This window comes from Anser anser (assembly GCF_964211835.1).
Source record: "Anser anser genome assembly, chromosome: 2".
Lineage (NCBI taxonomy): Eukaryota > Metazoa > Chordata > Aves > Anseriformes > Anatidae > Anser > Anser anser.
The window spans coordinates 4,142,133-4,164,140 of record NC_139721.1 but is presented as its reverse complement, the minus strand read 5'-3'; the positions used below and the strand labels follow the sequence as shown (position 1 = coordinate 4,164,140).

The 22,008-nt window shown below is 42.7% G+C and overlaps 1 protein-coding gene and 1 long non-coding RNA gene across 8 annotated transcripts in view; one reads left to right on the top strand and one right to left on the bottom strand.

The window, feature by feature from the left end:
• Nucleotides 1–6,463: 6,463 nt before the first annotated feature.
• On the bottom strand, nt 6,464–14,583 carry LOC310894092. Of its 2 annotated transcripts, none has more exons than XR_014579550.1 (2): nt 14,190–14,583; nt 6,464–8,611 (listed from the first exon to the last, which is right to left on the bottom strand). It is a non-coding gene; the product is annotated as an uncharacterized lncRNA (long non-coding RNA). The 2 variants fall into 2 exon arrangements; XR_014579551.1 differs by having other exon boundaries at nt 6,464–8,774; nt 14,190–14,568.
• Nucleotides 14,584–14,697: 114 nt separating this feature from the next.
• DENND3 (DENN domain containing 3) overlaps nt 14,698–22,008 on the top strand; it is a 45,477-nt gene continuing 38,166 nt past the window's right edge. For 5 of the 6 annotated variants that reach the window (XR_014579546.1, XR_014579547.1, XR_014579548.1 and 2 more), the window contains exons 1-4: nt 14,698–14,913; nt 19,789–20,065; nt 20,842–20,957; nt 21,453–21,592. Coding sequence is in view for 1 of the 6 variants with exons in the window: in XM_083823792.1 (XP_083679918.1) it covers nt 14,830–14,913; nt 19,789–20,065; nt 20,842–20,957; nt 21,453–21,592 (617 nt within the window). In the remaining 5 variants the exon portion in view is untranslated. The remainder of the gene's footprint in view (nt 14,914–19,788; nt 20,066–20,841; nt 20,958–21,452; nt 21,593–22,008) is intronic. The other variant, XM_083823793.1, reaches the window with a different exon arrangement.

The window sequence follows — 22,008 nt, the reverse complement described above, 5'->3', positions numbered from 1 at the left end:
GGAAGACCAAAGCTGTTATAACCAGTTTGCTCTTTCTGACACTTGATAATCGCATCTAAGGTTCATCTGTGTGGGGTATGACCCTTCTTTTATGATTTTCAGTCACTTCCTTTTACACCGGGTTATATTACTTCATCTAGTAGAGCTATCGTATTTAGGTGGTTTTCTGCTCTTAAAAGATTTGAGGTAAATCGACTTTGAAAATTTCTCCAAGCACCAAAGAAAGATAAATTGAAATAAGGACAGATAGTGTTACATTCAGCTGGGCCAGAAAAGAAAGCCTCACACCTTTGATGAATAATTCACCTTTGTAGATACTCTCTCTGTTCTTTAGCTAACAGGATATCCTACAGAAAACTGAAATTCCCATCACAGAGGAACAAAAAAAGACCATAGAAAACAGGACAGAAGGGACACACTGTCAGGTAAATCTACCAGCCCCAACTTTGGCAGTTCTTTATTTATAATATCAGGAAAAATGCAGCATAAAAAAACAAGCACAGACCATGGACGATGCTTCTACTACTGTATTTTTTCTTTTCAAACTCAGCTATGTACGGAATCCTCCTTGGTCTTGGGGCAGTGCAGGCTGCCTCTTCTCACGTTCGAAGTTACCCTATGATGTCCCCATGCAAATCAGGGATTTTGAAGCAGTTAACTGGAGTTAACTATTTACCAGAAGTTACGTTACGTCCAGTTTCAGTCGCACACGACACAGCAGTATGTGTCTGATTGCTATATTTGACGTGTCGGGCAACATTTAAATAAATTTCTTTTACAGTGGTATAGAAGTACACCTAAAAGTACCTGATATGTTTAGCTATGCAAATGTTTGAACTTTGTTCTCTCTCTGCTGCACTTCGAAATCTCTAAGGACCCTTGGATGCAAATAAAGCAATATAGGCTTAATTAATTATAGAAACAAAGAAAGACGTTGTTTAGAAGGAACCTTCGGAAGTCACCAGTCCAACCCTTTGATCAAACGGCGGTAGCTTCAAAGTCAGACCAGGTTGCTCTGCTCTTTATCCAGCCAAGTTTCCAAAACCTCTAAGGAAGGAGATTACACCGCCTTGTTGACTGACCTTGGTAAACCCATGCTCACCACCTCTAAGCACCTTCAGACTCCGTCAGATTCCAGGCACAGAAACAAGTTTCCTTTATTTACAACAAGCAAACAAACAAAAACAGCTTGTAGTCATGAATTATGATACCTGTATTTATGCATTTTAAGGCTTCTTAGGTTGATGGATACAAGAAGTTAGTACATAAAAATTATTCTACCTGAAGTTTTACTTTTTGTATCTGGTTTTCCTTCTCTCTGCGCTAATTGAGCTCTCCTCTCTCTTGTCCCACCACTTCAATAATTGTGGATCTGCACTTCTTTAACAGCACTGCAGTAAAATGACAAACGTTATGAAGTCTTAATGCTACTATAAAAAAAGTTGTAAAACTATCAAAATCCCATTGGCTGCCTGAGATTGTGCCAGATGGCAACTAACTGGAACAATAAATGTCATGTTAAGCAAATCGGATTTGAGGGACATGCTATACATCCCTCATAAATAAAACACTGCTAAAATTGACCCTATAGTAATTAGATTCAGGAAGGAGCTTTTCTGCAGCCTCAGGAAAATCTCACAGTATCTGAAATGAGAAATGTTTCTAATATCCACAGCACTCACATTAGTCTGGTTCTTTTGCCAGCACCTGACAGCTTAGCGTTGCTACATGTGACAAAGCTCAGCTTTTTTTTCTTTTTTTTCTTTTTTCTTTTTCCCTCCAAGGTCTTTCAACAGATTTTTTTTGACCAAAAAACTAAAACTATGGCCAGTGTACTTAATGGGAACATAGAGATGACAGGGAATAAATGTTGCATTGACACCCAAAAGCTATTTTCTTGGGGCTTGGTTACCCTGTCACAAAAAAATACTTTGTGTTGAATTGACAGGTCCCTGTTTGTCCAACTGGCTGAGGGTTTCCCCTACTTGGTTGACTGCGATTCTAACATTTCGTTTCCTATATGGAAAGAATTTTTAACCTTCTTGTATTTGTACAGAGAGTCGCTGAGGATGACAGACTCATCCAGGCTGGAAGAGACCTCAGGAGGTCTCTAGTCCAAACTCCTGCTCAAGGCAGGGTCAGCTGTCAGGTCAGATCCACGTGCTCATGGCTTTATTCAGTCTCTTCTTGAAAACCTCCACGGATGGACATGGCACATCTCCGGGCCCCTGTTCCGGTGCTTAACCGCTCTCAGAATGAAAAATATTTTCCTCAGATACATTCAGTACTTCCCATTTCAGTTTTGACCACTGTTGCTCCACCTCCTGTCGTGCACCTCGGTTATGAGCTTGGCTATGTCTTGTTGCTGACCTCTGGGGGTTCTGGGGCTGCTCTTCGCTCCCTGATGCCATCTCTTCTCCAGCCCTGTTAGCTCGACTCCTCTCAGGGCAAGTGCTCCAGCCCCAACCACCACGGCAGCCCTCCACTGAATTTGTTCCAGTTTTTGTTGTTACAGTGGTCTTGCACAGTGATATCCTGTGGTCCTTTGCAGCTTTTATCAGGTTGTGGGATTACAGTGGGGCCAAGGGGACGTTTATCTCCTCATTAGCCCTCTCTCCCTCCCTGTTGGGGCACAAACACCAGGTCACAAAACACTGCCGCACACATGTGGTCGTGGCACCTTTCTTTCCCTCCCATGTCCTACCCTCATTCACAGCGTGGCTGGGTCCACCTTTATATCTCAAAGGAGATGACAGACATTAAGGTAATTAACTGCAAGCACCATAAAAGCTGATGAGTATTCTGTGTGCAGCACATTAAATTAATTGGATGTTTTTGCAGGTGCCAAGACTGCCGTTGACAGTTCTGGGATTGCTGTGGGGCAGCGCAGAGGTACTAGCTCAGTGCCGTAAGGGTACCAGACAAGCCAAGTCAAAAAGGAAGATGCAAATGGAACTGTTAATAGCTGCCGAGATCCCTAAGCTGTCCTCCTTGCCCTCTGATGCCTTTCTGCTGAATCTGGTGGCCTTTTAGAGAATAATATTGAAGTCAAAGTCGTTATCCTCAGTTGGACAATAACTAAGACAATAAAAATCTGTCACAGTAGTTTTTATAGCATTAGTAAGAATGGGAATAAATATCTGAGACTCTGAGAGAGAAATTCTAAGACTGTGCAGGGCCCGTGTTTGAAAATAATAATTCAATTTGCATAGCCAGTTATCAAGTGGTTGCTAATACGAGTTTAAATTTGCATTGTCCTGCAATGAAAGCAATGTCATGTCTGCCCATAAATACCTTTTTCTGCATGTCCATGGAATTCTCCTGCTTTGTATTCCTTCTGAGAGAAGGATTATAAAACTAAAATGCTGACGTTGGGAAGAACATTACAAGCTGATGTCCCTGAGTTTTGTTTAAAACAAATCCTTCCACCTATGAAAGACCACGTTAATAAGAACTGATTTCTCAGCCAAAGGGTTTAAAATCTTCAGATGCTGTGTTTCTTCACGGACTTCTAGACTGCAAAGAGTTAGTGTGATGCATTTTAGAGTAGCGTACTTCATACTGTACTTCCCTTCTTCTCTTTGGCTGGGGCACGCAGCTCCTAGCAGACAGAATAAAGACTTACCTATGCAATCTTGCACAGCATGGACAGAGAAATGAGGATTCTTGTGAGCCCGTTGGTGGAAGGAAGCAGCCGTCTGAGTTTCAATCCTCACCTAAAGAAAGACACGGCTGTGCAACAATCTTAATTGTAAGTGAAGGGGAGGATATTGAGCGGAGCAGCGTGTGAATAAACCTGCAGAATACAAATGATGTCTATATTCAGTGGCAAAAGGAAATTCCTGTAGACTTATATAAATCATGGTGAAACTCTGCAAAAATTAGAAACTGTGCGCTCCTTGTGTAGCCTACATATAATTCACAGCTTTGTTTGAGAATGTGCACAAGCACGAATGGAAATCAGCACCAAAATAACATGCCCGATAATCATTTTGTAACTCCTTAAGGCACTTCTGTGCTTTACAGCTCACAGTCCTAGAACTTCTGGAGGGCAAAGTCCTTTCTCTTCTTTACCTCAGAGCTGCTGTTATCAGGTGGTTGTGCCATACCCACTGGGAGGGAACATAAAGGTTGAGGACTGAGCACTATATTATGGGTACCAAAGACGACAGAAGACACGTGTGGGAAGATGCCATGATGAAAACACATTGAATGGCTTTACCACTACATGGGTAGGGTTCATTTAACTAAATATAAGCGTTCACAGTACAGACGTCTGCAACCCAACAAAGTCACGCTGAGCTCTCTTCTGGCATGATGGAGAACACGTCAACCATGTCCATGCAGTTCACAGCACGACTGTTGGACAAATCTGATTTGCAGTCGCTCGATTTGAAAGAGGTGAAGGTGGAAATCTTCCACCTGGAGAAGATTTCGGAAGAGATTTCAAATGCAAGGCAGAACATGGAAGATGGAAGATATTACCTGTGACTATGGGATTTTGACGATGTCCTTAATGCTAGAGACAGCTCTAGGCTTCTCATCTGATTGGGTTGGTTATATTTTATAAGCAAGATGATGTCAAAAGAACACTGACAGCTGCATTAGATTTCTATGTTAAGGGAATCTTTACCAAGACATGGTCTTCAGGTGCGATAGAGCCTTGCCCATGTTGAAGATGTATCTACAGCAGCAGTTTTTCTTCATGTACTTTAAGCAGCTGAGCACCACATCGGATAGCTAACAGACAAACATCTACTGTATTTGTACTCTTGCAAAAAGAGAGCACATAACAAAAGTGGATATTTCTTCCTCAGATGTCAATTTTTCTTAGGAAAAGAGTTGATTCAACCATGTGAATCCCTCTGTAGCACAAAGGGGTTCTTCTCTGTATTAATTATTCTGTCTCTTCCCAGTGATCCCATATACCTGTTATCCTGTTTCCAAAGTTTTTGAGATTTTATCAGAGATTCACATTATTACCTTCTATCTTACAGTTCTGCTTTTATAATAACTTTATAATAACTTCTTGAGGGCTAGACTAATTATGAACAGGAATCATTCACTATTTATCATTGCAGATAGCAGAGAAATCTGAAACTAATCATAATACAGATCAATTAACTGCAGGGTGACCTAGATTGCTAAATAGCCTTTTTCCATTTGTATGTTTCTTTTAATGTGGTCAAATAGCAGGTCACAGACACGGGTCAAAGAAGTGGTATGTAGGGCTGTCACTGTGGAAGTAATAACCTTAAGAATATTCAAAAACTTTGAAGAGATTGATAAAAGACGCACAGATGTGACTAGGAAGAAATTTAATACGTATACATGGGTTGTATAATTTCTTAAAAATAGAGATCAAGAATTGTCTTGAACTCTATATTTCCTATGCAAGGAGAAATCTTTTTCTAGTGAAGAAGCTGTTCAAGCAGCAGGTGAAGCTTAACATGAACCAGTGGCAAAAAGCTGAACTGAACAGTGAAACCAAAAGTAAGATGACTTCTATCAGGGATTGTAATCAAACCCTATTTCAGGACTCATGCATCAGTCAGAAGCATACAGAAATCACTCTGATTCCATGTCCTGGACTATGCAAGCTAAACAAGATGATTTTAACAGTGAATTTTAAGGCTGTAAGGGATTAACATAAATCTATGAGCCCTTTTGAAGAAATAATCCCTGAACTTCTAGGTTTTCAAGAATTTCCTTCTTTTAGTCAGTGCTATATAATAACATTTTATTTCGTGTTTGTGACTTCCCCCCAAAAGTTATATGAGAACACGTGAGACTGTAAAAAAACAAAAAATCAGATTATAAAATCTCCACGAAAAGGCACTTCTACCGGGATTTTTTTGTGTGTAAAACCTGTGAAAAAAACACAAAGAGGTTGGCAGCTGTGGTAAATTTACCTCTTACACTTTCGGTTTCAAAGAAACTGCTTGCCGCAGTTGCAGGTACCTCGTGCGGTGTCTGATAAAATTATGTGCCAGTCCCAGAGGACACACATTTCTGTCAGGGAAAGCCAATTCAAGCCAACACGTGTGGAGTGACTCAGTATCTGTGTAGATTACAGAGCTGGAAAAGAAACCACGGAATCCCCTCGCTATCCCCTCGCTTGCATGGGCAGCTCGAAGCCTGGGCCCTGCTGCTGTGAGGCGAAAACACCTCACAGCCCTCAACCCGCTCTGCGGTTACGGTTTGTCGAAACTATGACAAGCTGTATAAACGAGGCTCATATTTAATGGCTCTTATTTAACGACAGCCACGCACTGCTGCTGAGTCACTCGGAGCAAACACGAGGCGAGCGGCACCGCTCAGTGCAGCGGTGACTGCACCTGCCTCTATGAGGAAGTGGGCAGCCTCGAGGCACCTCAGGGCTGAAAAAACCGGCTTGTTTCCTACCAGGATAAAACAAGGAGCTTCCCCCTGTAATAAATGACTGAGTCCCAAACAGGATTGCAATCAAAGTTTACAATTTATTAAACGAATAGAGGCAAGCAAACAGCACTGGGTGCGCCGGGAGTCTCCGCTCCACCAAGACGCCCACCCGTTACATCAGGCGGCTGGTTTTTATGCTCCTAGGTTAATACATATTCATTACTACCTCTAGAAAAGGCAGGGTTATTATAATTGGTTTCTGGAATCCGAACACTCCCAAGGGCGCCTGCGTATCAGTCTCCGGTGGTCCCTCGGGGGTCGCTCGTGCTGAAGGCTCGTAGTCTTCCTCCCAGCCTTTGTCCTTCAGTCGTCCTTCCGCTCCCCCTTCCTTCTTATTTGGTAGCCTCTGGGACGGATGTCAGAGACCTGCGCAACGTCCCGTGCAATAGGCAGCAGTTTTCTTTTTTTTGAAAACCCCTTTGTTCTCTTATCCCCTAGACCCGGGTCTCAATGTTAACCCTTCAAATCCTCTACTGACACGAACTGCTGGACCATTCCTTACAATCCCCCATCTTCTTTTTAATATTATCATGTCTCTTCTTCAACCTTTGCTAGTAACAACTGGATTTCATCAGTCGGTTCTCAGGGGGTCCATTTCTTAAGCATCATTATTGACACATCACCCTTCTTCTCTACTGAAGTCACCACAAATTGGGTGCTATTTATTATTCGACGTTATCAACAATGTAAAGCAAGGTATCATACAAGGTATAAACAATAATATCATTACACCACATAAAAATAAAAATAACATCCTTTTAACCCATGGTCCACCGGGCAGCCATGAAAACAAATCCCAATCCATACCCTTCCAAGTTTGTATTGGGACATGGGCTAACTTCCTAATTTCCTTTGTTATCTGCTTAACCACTTTTCCACACACTCCCCCTTCTTCTGCTAGTCAATAGTCTAAGACCATTCTATGTTGAAAGATAGCATTCCTAATCTGAGTGGATTGATCAGCCAAAAGATCCAAGGCCATCGCTGTTTGATTGGTTACAATTTTGAGGACAGCTTGCAACCTAATTATTTGGTTCAAATTATAAATAGGTTCTTGGGCTCCCGATACTACCTCATTTGGGTTCCAGGTAGCTGGTCCATAATGCTGTATGATTCTTTCAGGAGGCCATTCATCCTCTCCCCACTTTTGGGTACTACCCCCGGCTAAGGAAGCGTCAACAGATCGTTTCATTCTGTTCAGGTAATCGTATAATCTTATTCCTAAATGATTTCCTTGTGTTTGTGACAATAAAAAGAACAAGGGTCTTATGTACCCCACATAGCATATTCCCGACCAGTTTCTGGGTAGCCTCTTGTAAGCATGTTTGCCACACACCCAATAATGTCCCTTTAGGGCCCACATCCCGTTTGGAAAAGGACCATCCCATCCCTCTTTACCCTTTGGAGCGTGAAAATACAGAGTGTCCTTGTTACCGAGTGGTCCTGTTACAATGTCTGCCCTGTTTGTACTCGTATATGCGCACTTCCAAGCTCCTGCATTGGGTTTCCACTTCCAGTTACAATCAAGTTCTCTTCGGCGGCCTGTCATATTAAGAGCTGACCAGAAATGTTTAAAGAACACTCGTCTCCCATTCTCATCCTGCCATCTCCAGCGATAGACCCGTACCACATGCTGTTCCTTGGTGGTGTTATCACGCTGACAGCTCAAGATCTGGCTGTCAAATTGTCCCCCCGCTTGTGCTCTTGCCATGGTTTCACATCTGGATCCAAAAAATTCCCTATATGAGCATTTCAGCCAAGTCCAGTTTCTCAGCTGGACGTGTGTGGTGTTCCATCTCCCACTACGTGCTGTACAGTTTATAGGTCTACATCCAGGATCGGTACAATCATATCCGGGAGACAGAGTCCAATTGCAAATGCTTTTTCCTACCGCTACCGTTCCTGTTCTGTTTCAGCAGTATATACCCCGAGCTGATGAGTGCAATCGCCATTGGCCTCCTTCCTCTTTCCAAAATTGTGTCCCATTACGAACTTCACTCAAATTACTGACCCACCGCTTGGGTTCGACCGGGCCAGCTACCCAGGGCCAACTTTCAGTTCCCCCCGGTCCTCCACAAATCCAGCAGTTACTAAGGTTAAAGGCCTTGGCCACTTCCTCCCCCAGAGTGAAGAAGTTATTCCTCCAGTCTTGCCCATGGCTGAGTTGCCCCTGTAAAAACAATACCAGGAAGTATAGCATTTCTTATCCTTTTGCGCCGTCCAATCTTGAGGGTGTGGAAAACACCTTCAGTCAAGGGGTTGGGCCCGCTTTCAGGGTCGATTTGAGCTTGTGTTACCATTCAGCCTTTCGGGGTGATCCAGCTCCTGGAAAACTAATCACAATTATGGGTTTTAAAAAAAGGTTCTTATGTTACTTTTCTCAGGACAACCTGACCTTGGTGCGGGAGAAGTCCGGTCGAGGCACTATCCCTCGGCGGTCAATACCCATAGGCGTTGCCTCCCTCGGTAGACCATACACATCGCAGTGGAGGGTCCTGCCCCGGTCTTGCCTTCTCCCTTTCCTCCCTTCAGACTTGTCCTCTTTATCCGGTGCCCTTAATTCGTGCAGAGCCTCATTGCCAGAATATTAGTTCCTCTTTAGTCTCAGTTTCAGTTCCCCAGGAGTGGACTCGACCCTCCAGGCTTCGGTAGTTATTGGTCCTTTTACTCTGGATGCGTGGGTCCAACCCTTTTCTGCTGTTCTCACAGCTGCTTCAGTAGTAAGTAAAACAAGGTACGGTCCCTCCCATCGGGGGTTCAATGATTCTTCCCTCCAGGTTTTTATTAAGACCTTGTCTCCCGGTTGTCTCTTATGAATAGCAAATCCCAAAGGTGGTGTTTGAGCCATCATCCCAATTTCTCTTAGCTCTTGTAACCTCCTTCCAATGCTAATTATATATTTCTGGATACTACGATCCTCAACTACATTGTTCCCTAGAGGCATCCCTTGAGAATAAGGCATACCATATAACATTTCATATGGTGATAATCCAGTCTCGCTGTGTGGTTTAGTTCTTGTGTTTAGAAGTGCCAATGGCGAGCATTTCGTCCAGGGCATTTGTGTCTCAATCATTAACTTAGCCCATTGTTGTTTTATTGTTTGATTCATTCTTTCAACTTTCCCTGAGCTTTGTGGGTGCCACGGAGTGTGGTATTCCCACTGAATACCTAACGATTGACGTAATAATTTTATTATTTTAGAAGTAAAGCGTGTGCCCTGATCAGAATCAATGTACTGGATTATCCCATATCTAGGTATTAAGCGTTCTAATAAAATTTTTACCACCGTTTGTGCCGTAGCTAGTGCTACGGGATAAGCATCTACCCATTGTGTTAAATGATCTACTATTACCAATAGATATTTTATCCTCCCTACCTTAGGCAATTCAGTGAAATCAACTTGTACTTTCTCGAAAGGTCTATAAGCTGTTTCTCTCCCTCCCGTGGCTGCTTGTCGAAACACTTTCTTATTTATTTTCTGACAAGTTAAACGACCTTCTGTAATTTGCTTTGCTATTTCAAAAATCCCAACGCAACCAAATTGTTCAAGTAAATGATCACTTAACACCTTTGTACCCCAATGTGTTTGTGCATGCAAGCGTTCCAATATTTGCCTCGCATATGCTTTTGGCAATATCTCTCGCCCATCGGGCAGTGTCCATTTTCCTTGTTCTAACTTAGCCCCTATTTTCTCCTATTTTGTTTGTTCCTCAGGGGTAAACTTCTTTCCTCCTCCCTCTCGCCTTTCTTCCTCCCGTATTATATTGATTTTAGCGACCTGAATCCTCAAGGCTGCTTCCTGGGCTTCTTTATCTGCTAGATTATTTCCTCTGGTTCGGTAATCTAATCCCTTTTGGTGTCCTTTCACATGTACCACTGCTATCTCCTTTGGTTCTCTTAATGCCCTTAAAATTTTTATTATTAATTCTTGATGTATAAGATCCCTCCCTTGAGTATTAATTAAACCTCTTTCTTCCCAAATTTTTCCAAAAGTGTGGACCACCCCATATGCATATTTAGAATCTGTATATATAGTCCCACTTTTCCCCTTTAATAGTTCCAGGGCCCTACATAGGGCATACAGCTCGCAAGCCTGAGCTGACCATGATGGGCTCAAAGGTCCTGATTCCACAGGTTCTAGGTCCTTATTAATTATTGCATATCCTGATTTTCTTTTTCCTTCCACTACTCGGGAGGAGCCATATACAAACAGTGCTTCTCCTTTCTCCAACTCAGTATCCCTTGAATCTGGCCTTACTTTAGTCTGGGTCCCAACTACCTCTAAACAGTTATGTTGTAATTTCTCTGATGGTTTTCAGAATAAAAATTGTGTTGGACTCTGAGCAGAGGTTACCCTCAGAAGTTCTAAGTCAGGGGAGTCGATTAGTATTGCTTCATACTTTAGGATCCAGCTATCCGTTAACCATTTTTCCGCTTTCTGTTGTAAGACACTTCTGACATTGTGTGGAGCACACACCTTTAAAGGAGCACTAAAAGTAATCTTCCTACCTTCTTCTATTAATAATGCTGTAGCGACCAAAGCTTGGAGACAAGCAGGCCACCCTCTACTTACTGGATCAGGTAACTTGGAGCAATACCCCATGGGTTTCTTAATCCCCGCCCAGTCTTGAGTAAGAACTCCATATGCTGTCTGGTTTGATGTGTTCACAAAGAGATAGAAAGGTTTTTCCACATCTGGGAGGCTCAATACAGGTGCTTGTATTAATGCCCTTTTTATTTCCTTGAATTTCTGATCATCTTCTGTGAACCACTTAAGTTGGTTATTAGTTAACTTCTCATATAAGAATTTGACCTTTTCACTGTAGCTTTCAAGCCATGGTCTACAATATCCTAATAATCCCAATATTTGCCGAATTTCCTTTTTAGTTTGTGGGGGTCTTAAGGATAAGTTCCCAGATACCCTGTCAAGATCTAACTTCTTTCTTCCCTCACTCAGCCAATGCCCTAAGTATTTAACTTCCTGTTCGACAAACTGTAACTTTGATCGAGACACTTTTAATCCCTTTTCTCCTAGAAAATTTAATAATTTAATAGTAGCTTCTTGGGTTCCCTCTTCAGTTTCTCCTGCTACTAATAGATCACCGACATATTGCAATAATTTTACCTCCCTGGGTAATGTGAAATCTTGTTAAGACTTTCTCTGAAGTTTGTCCAAATAGATTTGGTGACCCTGTAAACCCCTGTGGTAGCACAGTCCATCTTAATTGTTGTTTTCGTCCCGTTTTGGGGTCCTCCCACTCTAAGGCAAAATAATCTCTGGATCCCTCATCCAGAGGGCAGGCCCAAAAAGCATCTTTCAAATCTATTACACTATACCAAGGATGTCTGGGAGATATACGACTTAGTAAAGCATAAGGATTTGCCACCACAGGGAATTTAGTGATTGTTCGCTGATTTACAGCTCTCAGGTCCTGTACCAGCCTGTATGACCCATACGACTTCTTTACAGGGAAGATGGGTGTATTATGAGGTGACATACATGGTTCTAAAGTTCCTTTTTCCAGAAGTCCGTCAACTACAGGTTTTAATCCTTTTCGGCCCTCCATTGGTATAGGGCATTGTTTGATTCTAATTGGATGATGTGGATCCATTATTTGAACATTTATGGGGTCCATTTCTATCTTTCCAGTTTCCCCCTCCTTATACCATACTGAAGGCTTAATGACTTCTTCATCCTTTTGTGCTATAGTGTATAATTTAATCTGCAATTTGTCCCCTTGGCTTTGAATGCTCAAGTTTAATCTCAAAATCAAAATTATTATCCCTAATAAACTGTATTTTGCTTCAGGGAGCAAAAGTGAATCATTAAAACAAATTTTCTTCTCTGTTTCTATTTCTACACCTTTCAAGGCAGGTACCTTAAAAGGCTCTCCTTTTGCCCCTACTACTGATATATAACTCTTCCCTTCTTCTATTCCTTTTGGAAGTTTTTGAATAGTGGATTTTTCAGCCCCTGTGTCCACTAAAAATAAAACTTCCTCTTTATGGGGACCAATTAATAGTTTTATCAAGGGCTCTGTTGATGTTGAAGTCCCCAGAAGATATAGCCCCTGACACCCCTATTCTTCTTTGAATATTTTCTCATCTTGTTCCCGCTTACGACAGTTCCTCTGAATATATCCCTTCTTGTTGCAATAGTAACAGATGGGAATTGTGAATCTCTCTCGATAAGGCTGCCCCCTAGATGTTTTCTCTATCCCTTTTTCCCTCCTCTTTCCAGACGGGGTCTTTTCCTGACTTTCTCTTACTGCTGCTACAAAGATTTTGGCTTTCGCTTTTTGTTTTTCCTCATCTCTCCTAACATATACTTTCTGTGCTTCCCTAAGTAATTCTTCTAATCCCCTCTCTTGCCATTCTTCCAGCTTTTCTAATTTCCTTCTTATGTCCCCCCAGGATTTAGCTGCAAGTTGTGTTCTAAGGAGTGCGGTTCTGGCCAATGTATTCGGGTCAATTCCGGAATACTTTGTAGGCTTTTCCTTAATCTCTCCAACCATTCTGTTGGAGATTCATCTTTCCCTTGTTGTTCATTAAATGCTTTATTAATGTTTTGCCCTCGGGGAACTGCTTCCCTTATTCCCTGTATGATTAATGTTCTCAAATCCCTCACATTCTGTCTTCCTTGGGGTTGTTGATGATCCCAGTAGGGATCCACATTTGGCCATTTTTGGTCTCCCGGGGGTCCTGCTTGATTCTGTCTTTCCCAAATTCTCATTTCAGCTTGCCTAATCATTCCCCTTTCCTCAGCAGTAAATAAGATCCCTAAAATGGACTGTATTTCTTCCCAGGTGTAAGTATTAGGGCCTAGGAATTGATCCAATTTTTCAGCTACTCCGAGGGGCTCCTCTAATAGGGTCCCCATTTCTTTCTTGAGATTCCTTACATCTGTGGTATTTAATGGGACTGCCACAAACCCGATGCCTCCCTGATTGCCTCTGAGGGGTACCTCTCTTAAGGGACATAGAGAAGCTCCCTCAGATATGGCAGTCCTACTTCTCGTACATGCAGCTGGAGGTCGGTCTAATTCCGGTGCTGTTGGTGGTAGAGGCAGGGGCAACGGTGGTACTGGTGGAGATACCACAGCCACCGGAGGGGGAGGTGGATTGTTAGGATACGGAGGTGGTAGGTTATCCAATGGCTCCCATTCATCATCTTTTTCTTTTTCCGGTTTTTCTTCTTCTTCTTCAAACTTCTCGTCTGCTTTTAGTGTAAATATTGAGGCTAGAAAAGGAGGTGAAGTCCTGATCCATAATCCTGCACAATCACTTTCCTCCTGGCTAAAAGGTTCCTTCGAATTAACATGTATATTTAAGGCCTGGCAAATCCAGTCTTCAAAGGATCCAAAAACAGGCCAAAAGACGTGTGGTCTTAAAGGCTCCTTTGGCCATTCTAGCATACAATACTGGACCATTTTTAATTTACTTTTTCCTTTTCTGGGGCCCCTACCGTTCCAATTTCTAATCATTACTCCTAATGGACTTTCTGGTGGTATGTCTCGTAATTTGCTCCCTTTCTTTTGGTCCCTGGTCTTCGATTTTCTCCGACCCACCTAGGAATTTTACTATGGCAATTCCCACAGCCCTTGTGAGAGTGTCCTGCAGGGGGTTTAGGACCTGTCACCCACTCACGAATCCTATAGGAATCGCTTAGGTCCTTCACCAGCCAAGTCCCTCACACACCCATGCAACCAAATCCCACCCAACCGAACGGTACACGCCTTAAATACTTACGACTCCGTCGTCTTCCTTCGGATCTTCGCGTGCAGAACTACAGGCAAAATATAGTGCTGCAGCCGGCAAAGGGAGCTCATAAAAATAAATAAATCAAACTCTTTGCTTGCCTTTATTCAGGTACAAGATGGCGTTAGTCCCGACCCGACTCGAACAGGAGCCACCAAACGGTGGGGCGCCTCTCCTAGATCAAATCAGAATTCGGGAACCAAAGCCATCCCGGACGAGCCCCCAGTTGTAATAAATGACTAAGTCCCAAATAGGATTGCAATCAAAGTTTACACCCCTCAGGCGGGGAGCGGCTTCCCCGGGAGCTTTCCCGGAGGCGGAGCCGGGACGAGCGCCATGCGTCGAGCCACACTCCCCCTCAGCCGGGGCGGTCACAAGCAGCGACGCCCCGCCCCGAAAAGCCCGCCTAACTCCCTTCCGCGGCTCTGATTGGTCACATCCCTCAGAGCGACGGGAAGGATGACCAATCAGAAAGCGGAACTCCCTGAGGGGAGAGGAGGGCTCGGAGCCGCCTGAGGGAGCGGCGCCTGCCCGGGGCCGCCTCAGGGGAGGGGACGGGCGGTGCTGAGGGAAGGCGGCGGCGGTGGTGTGCCGCGTCCTCCCGTCCTCTGCCGCCCCGTGCTGCTGTGCCATGGAGGACGTGCTGCCCTCGGGCCTGTTGGAGGTCTGCCTGATGGTCGGCGTGCCCAAAGAGCGGCTGAGGGCGCTCCTGCAGGTGAGGGGGGGTCGGTGGGCTGAGGGGGAGCGGGAGGCAGCCTCCGTGGGACAGCCTCTGCAGTTTCTTCCCCGGCTTTTACCTCATGTCCGAGCTGGGCAAACTCCTCCCTGCCCTCCCTGGGCATCTTTCCGCAAGTGTTGACGCGAGTGAAGCACCTGGGTTGCCTTCTTGCTGTCATCGGATGCAGCAGAAATGCTTGAAAAGTTGACAGGAGACCGTCAACAGCAGGGAGAATTCTGCAAAAACGTGAAGTAATTACGCTTTTTGGAAGGTCTGGGCTTTGGTGAAGAGTGCCAAGTAGCTTTATATAAGCTGGAACAGCAAAATGCTTGAATAGCGTGTATCCTTTACAGGTTAACATCCCATTTCCCATCTGTGGTGGAAAAAAAGCTAGAAACAAGAATAAATACCCTCAGGATAACATAAAGGTCAAAATCCTGGTATTGAGGTTAAGGTTGGACTCGTTAAGTGCTCCCAATTACAACCTGTTTGATTCAGGTACAACAGGAGTCGATAGGTTGGGCTCAGCCTAGAATATTTGTAATGTGCTCGTGACCTGCCGCTGCACACGTGAGTTAACAATTAAAGTCCTCTGGTTAATTTTGTTTTGTTGATACGTGCTGATGGCTCTGCTCGAAGCTGTCCGGCTGTGGGAATAGCCGTGGTGCTGCTGGCACACGCTGAAAGCCAAGCTCCTGCTCCCACGGATCTCTGCTGTCTTTCTTCAACTTGGATTTGGCCGTGCGCTCTCATAGCGTTAGATAAAAAAGGCTTTGTTAAACATGGTGTTGTTGCTTACTCACTCAGGAGACGGTTTCTGCTGATGTCAGCTTCTTAAGTGATAGTGACTAAAGAGAGGTTCAAATTCCAGGATCTCATTCATGTATACATTCAAATTGGGGAAGTAGTTATGCCATAAATGTTACCACCAGGCTTTTGAAATCGGTGTGTATGTGTTGTTTTGGCATCTGCTTCAGGAGCAGACCCAGAAGGGACGAATTTCCTTTTCACTTTCATCCACTGTTGTATACTCAGTTTGATCTCGTTGCTTCCGAAAACATGCGGAACAATAAGTAGGAAACTGGCTGAAAAAAAAAAAAAGAAGCCTTTCCATTGTTCTGATCACGTCACATGCTTTGAATCTTTTTGCTCACAATACAAAACGCAATGTCAGAAAGGAAAGTAGCCTCTATGGGTGTGGATGTTACTACAGTAACATCTCTTCAAGCTGTTACACCACAGAATAATTGTTATCTTGGGGAAAGTTTGTAGGTTTATCCCACTTCCTTTTCCTTCCACAGCACTATCTACATGAGAAAATGTTGGGCTATGTTTTGTGTAATTCCAGTGAGTGCAGAAAGAAGAGAACTTCTGACAGGAATAATAAAATGTGGATGAAAACCGGTGATATTTACAGATATAACAGTAGGATAACCTTGTCAATGCTTCAAATCTTGGTCTGGAAATTGTGTTTATGCATTAACTTTATTGCAGCGTGGAGTAATAAAGTCAATGAGGTCAGTGGGAGCATGATGTTTAAACCACTCCCCAGACAGGAGAAGTTTTAAGAGACTTACCTGTTGTCAGTGGGGATTCCGGGAACAAAGAGACAGTTTTGCACAGAAGCTTCTGGGCTGTCACCCGTTAATTGTCCTTATTGCCAAGATAATTTTTGCTCTAAGGTTTCCAGATATAAAGCTGAGTTTTGAAGTGATGCGTGTGACATCCAGGCAGTCTGTGAGACATCTGGGATCTTCCACTGGCTCCATCATTGTTGGGTTTTAAATCTACCCACCGCCATTAGTATTACAGATGTTGCTCTTTAACGGCTGCGTTGTGCTTTCTGGCCATCCCAAAGCAGACATCACCACCAAACCAGGTTTTTTTTGGACTTTTTCTGTAGTGGCCTCCCGGAAGTGAGGTGTCATGTTGTACAGAAACAGCCAGGTGTGATCACATTGAATATTAGTCAACAGTGTGAGCTTGTGGCAGTGAAAGCTGCTGGGTAATGGCCTGTGTTATCAAGACCATAGCTAGTAGGTGAAGGCAAGTGATGATTATTGTTGTTTTTGTAGCTCAGTGCTCATTCACACATGAAATACTGGTCCACTTTTGGATACCTTGATGCAGACAGCTGCTGACCAACAGGAGGGCTACCAGAAGAAGTGGTTTAAGTTACTCGAGGGCTGCAGCACAAGTTAGGAGAATCTGCTTCTCAATGGATTTCTGACACAGCTGGATGAGACCCCGAGCAACTTGATTTAACTTCAAAGTTATCATTGCTGTCACCGCCAGAGGTCCCTTCCTCTAGGGGAAGGCTTCATACCTTTCCCTGCCCGGTTCTTCCTTAAAGAAGCCAATTCTTTGGTGACACGTGAGGTGGAAGTAACTTCTTCAGCGATGGGAAGAGGAGAATGCCATCAAGGAGACACCAAATAGTCGAGATTACACGGCTGAGAGGACGCTCCGTTCTGTGGTTTCAACACTCTGCTTCTTGTTGTTGTCTAAAGCAGTGTGGTCATTGGTTTGTTTTTGTTTTTTGTTTTTGTTTTTAAAAAAAGTCTCTTTTATCTGTGTCGCATGTGGCACTGTTATCACAGGAACATAATGGGTAAATAGCGGTGGAATAAGATCACGGACTTCAAGAATCTTGCAGAATTACGGGAGAGAAAAGGCACTAGTTTTTACAAGAAGCTAGGTATGCTGCAAGGACATTGGTAGTGAAATGCAACAGTCAGAAGAGAAGCATCCCAAAACAGAAGTGGCAGGAGAAGCAGAGAATAAGAAATGCTCAAAGAATAGTAGACACAAGTGGAGGTTGTTTGGTTGCTGCCTATGCGTTCTCTGAACTGAGAGGGTAAGAAAATATGACTTGGGCTTTAGACATTAATACAAACTGATCTGACTGTTGACAACTGGGTCACTGAGCCAGCGACAGCGCTGACGAGGCTGTTCTGTGGGAAAAAAATAAGAATCAAATTGGTGTCTAATGCTTCTCTTGTAGTCCTGGCCATCAAGGCCCTGCCACGTTAGGAGCTGTTAGGCTGAGAGGCCGTTAAATCGCTGGCTGCCATCCAGCGCTCTGTAGCACAGAGATGCCTTCAGAGGCAGTCGGGGATTGCCTTGTCAAAGCAGCCTCCCATCAAAAGCTCTGCGGGGCAAAGCTGCCAAGTTGAGATTGCTGATGTTGGAGTGGCTCTGTGTTTCCCTACCACAACAGCCTCAGGGCTAAGCCTTAATTCTTAACTTCCTTCTGCAGTGCTTAGCAGCGTGGATTTTTTTCTGTTTGTGTTTTATTTTTTTGAGAGGGGTCACGTTCGATTTCTCTCTGGTTGTCAGTTGCCAACTAAGAAAAATGACACCCGAAGTTCTTGGCGGGGTATGGCACCCAGTACCCCAATTTGTAAGGTGCTCTTACAGTCCTTACTGTACCTTTTGAGTATCTCAGTGGATATTTACCAGAACTTTTGTCTTTTCCCCTCTATTTCTTTCTACTTCAGACTCTGTTCTGTGAAATAGTAGTGTTATTTTCCCCACACTCTTTATTTCTTATTTTTATGGAAGTATTTTTTTTCCAAGTACGCTATTATAGAATATGGTGGATCTTATAAGCCAGTAACTAATATACCATGAAGGTAAGTATTCCTTCTCATTTTTCTTGTGATGCTTCACACGTGAAGAAGACTGCTGGTGGGTTCATCAGCTGGAATGTGTAAGCTGAGACTTTCTGTTACAAAACTTTGACAGAGGGGGATGGGCTTCAGTGAACAAACAGAGCCTTGTGTATTACAGCTACCTGAAAAAGTGGGGCAAATAACGAGGCCAGCATTGGTATTCAAGGATTATTTAAAATATAAGTGATAGTCGCATCGTGCCTTAAGGTAAAAGAAGCGGCATGTATGCTTTGTCTGTCTGTAAGGTTGGCAAAAAATGCACACGGAAAGGCTTGTCAGCCACAGTGAGACTTGCCTTTCCTGTTTCCAAATATCTGTTGGCTAAGCAGAGCTCTCACTTGCTGTTTTTGCCTTGCCAAAAGAATTAAAATTACAGTGAAATAGTTAAAATGCAGCTACTCGTATCAGGTGCATGGTCAAGAATCCAAAAAGCTCTCTGAAGTAGAAGGGAATCTCCTTTTCTGAGGACTTTTCCCACAGTTTTTCAAAGCGAGGCAGCAAGGGCTCTCTGTGCAGTAGTACCTCACAAAGTTGCCTGCTATAAAATGTTGTAATTTCATCTTGGGATGTCTGTTCCACTAGTCATCAGTATATGTAAAAAAAAAAATCATGGCTTCATGTTTTACAGTAGCTTAACATTGTGTTTATTATAACACTGACTTTTTTTACTTTTTAATCACATTCTTAATCTCTTTATAAAGTTGTTTTGTGAAAGGACCTCCCTCCTTCTCCTGTGGATGTTATTCTGAATCAAAACATAACTTTCCCTGAAATTGAACAAAGACTTATCCAGGGAGTTCAGCTCTGCTTCCTTTATTTTGTTTGTTTGTTTTCATTTATTTGTTGCCTGGTTTGTTTTGCTACTTTATAGAGAGCTTATGTTTAATCCTAATGCCTGGAAGGAGGAAATACCTTATTTGATGTTTGTTAGTTTTCCTGTGTGAAAGGGATTACTGATAAGGTATGTTTTTGAAAGCTGAAAAATGATTCTTTACCGATTGAAAACGACCAGATTATTCCCCTGGCATTAATTTATTTAAAGTGGGAAATTGGAAGGAAAAATGAATTATTTAGGAAGAGAAAAAGTGTATTCTCAACACGCAGTTTTAGGAGCAGGGAGAAAAACGGGTTAAAATGGTTCAAAAAACCTAGCAGAATGAGTACCAACTTAACGCATTATTGTTATTATTTTTTATAGGACACTCAAAGAAAACCCCAAAATTTTTTGCCCCTTGATCCAGAAGTTCTTTCTGTATTCGTGCCTCCGTTTATCAGCAGAGATGATATTCACATGGCTAATACAAGCGCTAATAACTTGAACAGAAGTAAACGTCGGTCTTTCCGAAAGAAGAAAGAGAAACCGAAGTTTGAAAACATCAAGAGTGTCAACGGGGAGCAGAAAGCCCCCGACACCGAGGACATTACAGTTCCAAAGGACGTTGATCTTATTGGTTTGCCACAGCTGTGCTTCCCAGGTACTGTATGGCTCTCGATTCTAAATGAGAACTGTTTTAGTATTTATTTCATGACCCATAATATGGGATCATCTTCTCTTTCTTTGTGAATTCCACGTTACAAAAACTGTGTCTGCTTGTCAGCAGGTCGGTGATGAAAGTAGGGCTGAGCTGTGCGGGACAGACCCGTTAGCACAAGACCCTGTAGCACAAGAAGCTGCAGCAGGTGCAGGGGAGGGAAGCAGAAAATCCCTGTCCACTACTGGTGAATCTTGGCTTAAATGGACGGGCACACATGCAGGTTTTCTTTTTTTCCCCCCTTTTTTTTAAACGACTCTTTGAATTTTCATTTGCTATTAAGATAGCCTAGTTAGTGTATTCTAAGATAAACAATAAAGTTAGTAATGACTATTTCCTCCAGGCTTAATTGCAGCAATTTTAACATGCATATTAGTCCTGCAGACCTTACAAATACCTTGAAGGGGGAGTGAAGTGAACAAAACTCATCTATTGTACTTTGCCATTTAAAATGCAAAATAATCGTGTAGTATTTCTTGCTTCTTCAGTAACGTGTGGCTTATAACCTTTGTAATAATCCTTAGATCGATTGGATTATATATGTGCATTTTAAACCCTTCAGATGACACATTTCTCCTGAAATTAAGTGGAAATGTGCAATATTTGTTATAAATAATCACTTTTCAAGCAGTTGTCACTGTGTGTGTATATATATATATCATTATATATTTTAAATACATGTATATATAGTTTTTTAAAAAAATCTGTCTTCATTGCAGGAGGACTTTATATAACTTCTGAATCAAAAGAGGACCAGATTCATTTCCTGGTTTTCACAGATGTCTGTGGTAACAGAACATATGGTGTTGTTGCACAGTACTACCAGCCTATGCAAGTATGTTATTTAACTCATGCCTTTATTGAAACATATTAAAAGATATAAAGTAAAACGCTTGGAAAATAACGCTGGGTTTAATTTCTGCGATTAGTTAACAGATATGTTTTCTTAGTAGGAATACAGAACAAATCATACTGTATCACGCTGCTGTAATTTAATGCATTGCTGTTCTAGTGTACTCTGATTAAAATCCATAACAGGTTTTTCAGGAGTTTTGACTGAGTATTTAAGAGCAGCCTTGTCCCTTGGGCACGTTTTTTGTGAAGGCTGTGCCCTCTGTTCTTTCTAAATATCTTCTGTGCTAAAATTCTTCTTGATATGTATGTTTAGTCTTGTAGGCTGAATTTTTTCTGAAGAGCTCAAGGGAGATAGGCATCCAAATCCCCTGAAAATGCAGAGGGAATTGGGTATCATATCTCTTGGGCTCTCAAGAAAATACCAGCCACAAATTCCTGATTAACATAAACGCATTAATCTGTAGTTTCCTTGTAGGGTGGCTGTATTTCCTCAAACGGGCAGCCCCACTGGGAATCTGCGCGGACTGAGAAGAAGTCGGACTGTTTTGTACCGCTTGCTATTTGTGTTATATCCAGATACCCGTATTTTAATGCCCTCAAGGATTGTCTCTCATGGTAAGGCTTGCTATCCTGTGCCTTTCTGCTGGAAATAACCGTGCAGGTTTTCATACATGAGTTCCCACAACGTGCAGAATGCTGAAACAGTTTTAAGTTAAGATGCTATCACATGGGAGGGAGTGGGAGGGAAGAAACATGAGGTGAATGTTACCTGGGCAGCAGGAAAACACAAGTTCTAAATATCAAAGAATTTAATGTTTAGATGTGATGACGTCTTTGTGTTCTTTGATATTCTTGGTATGCCTAGAAGAATAACAATTTGCAGGAAACAGATGCCTCAGACTTTGTGGCGATTGTTTTGTTTGGTTGGTTTTTGTTTTGCTTTCCATTGGAAGAAGGATGAGTGCAGTTCTGTCACACTGCTGAAAATCACTTCAAAAGCCAAAGACCTCTTTATTTTATTTATTGTGGCC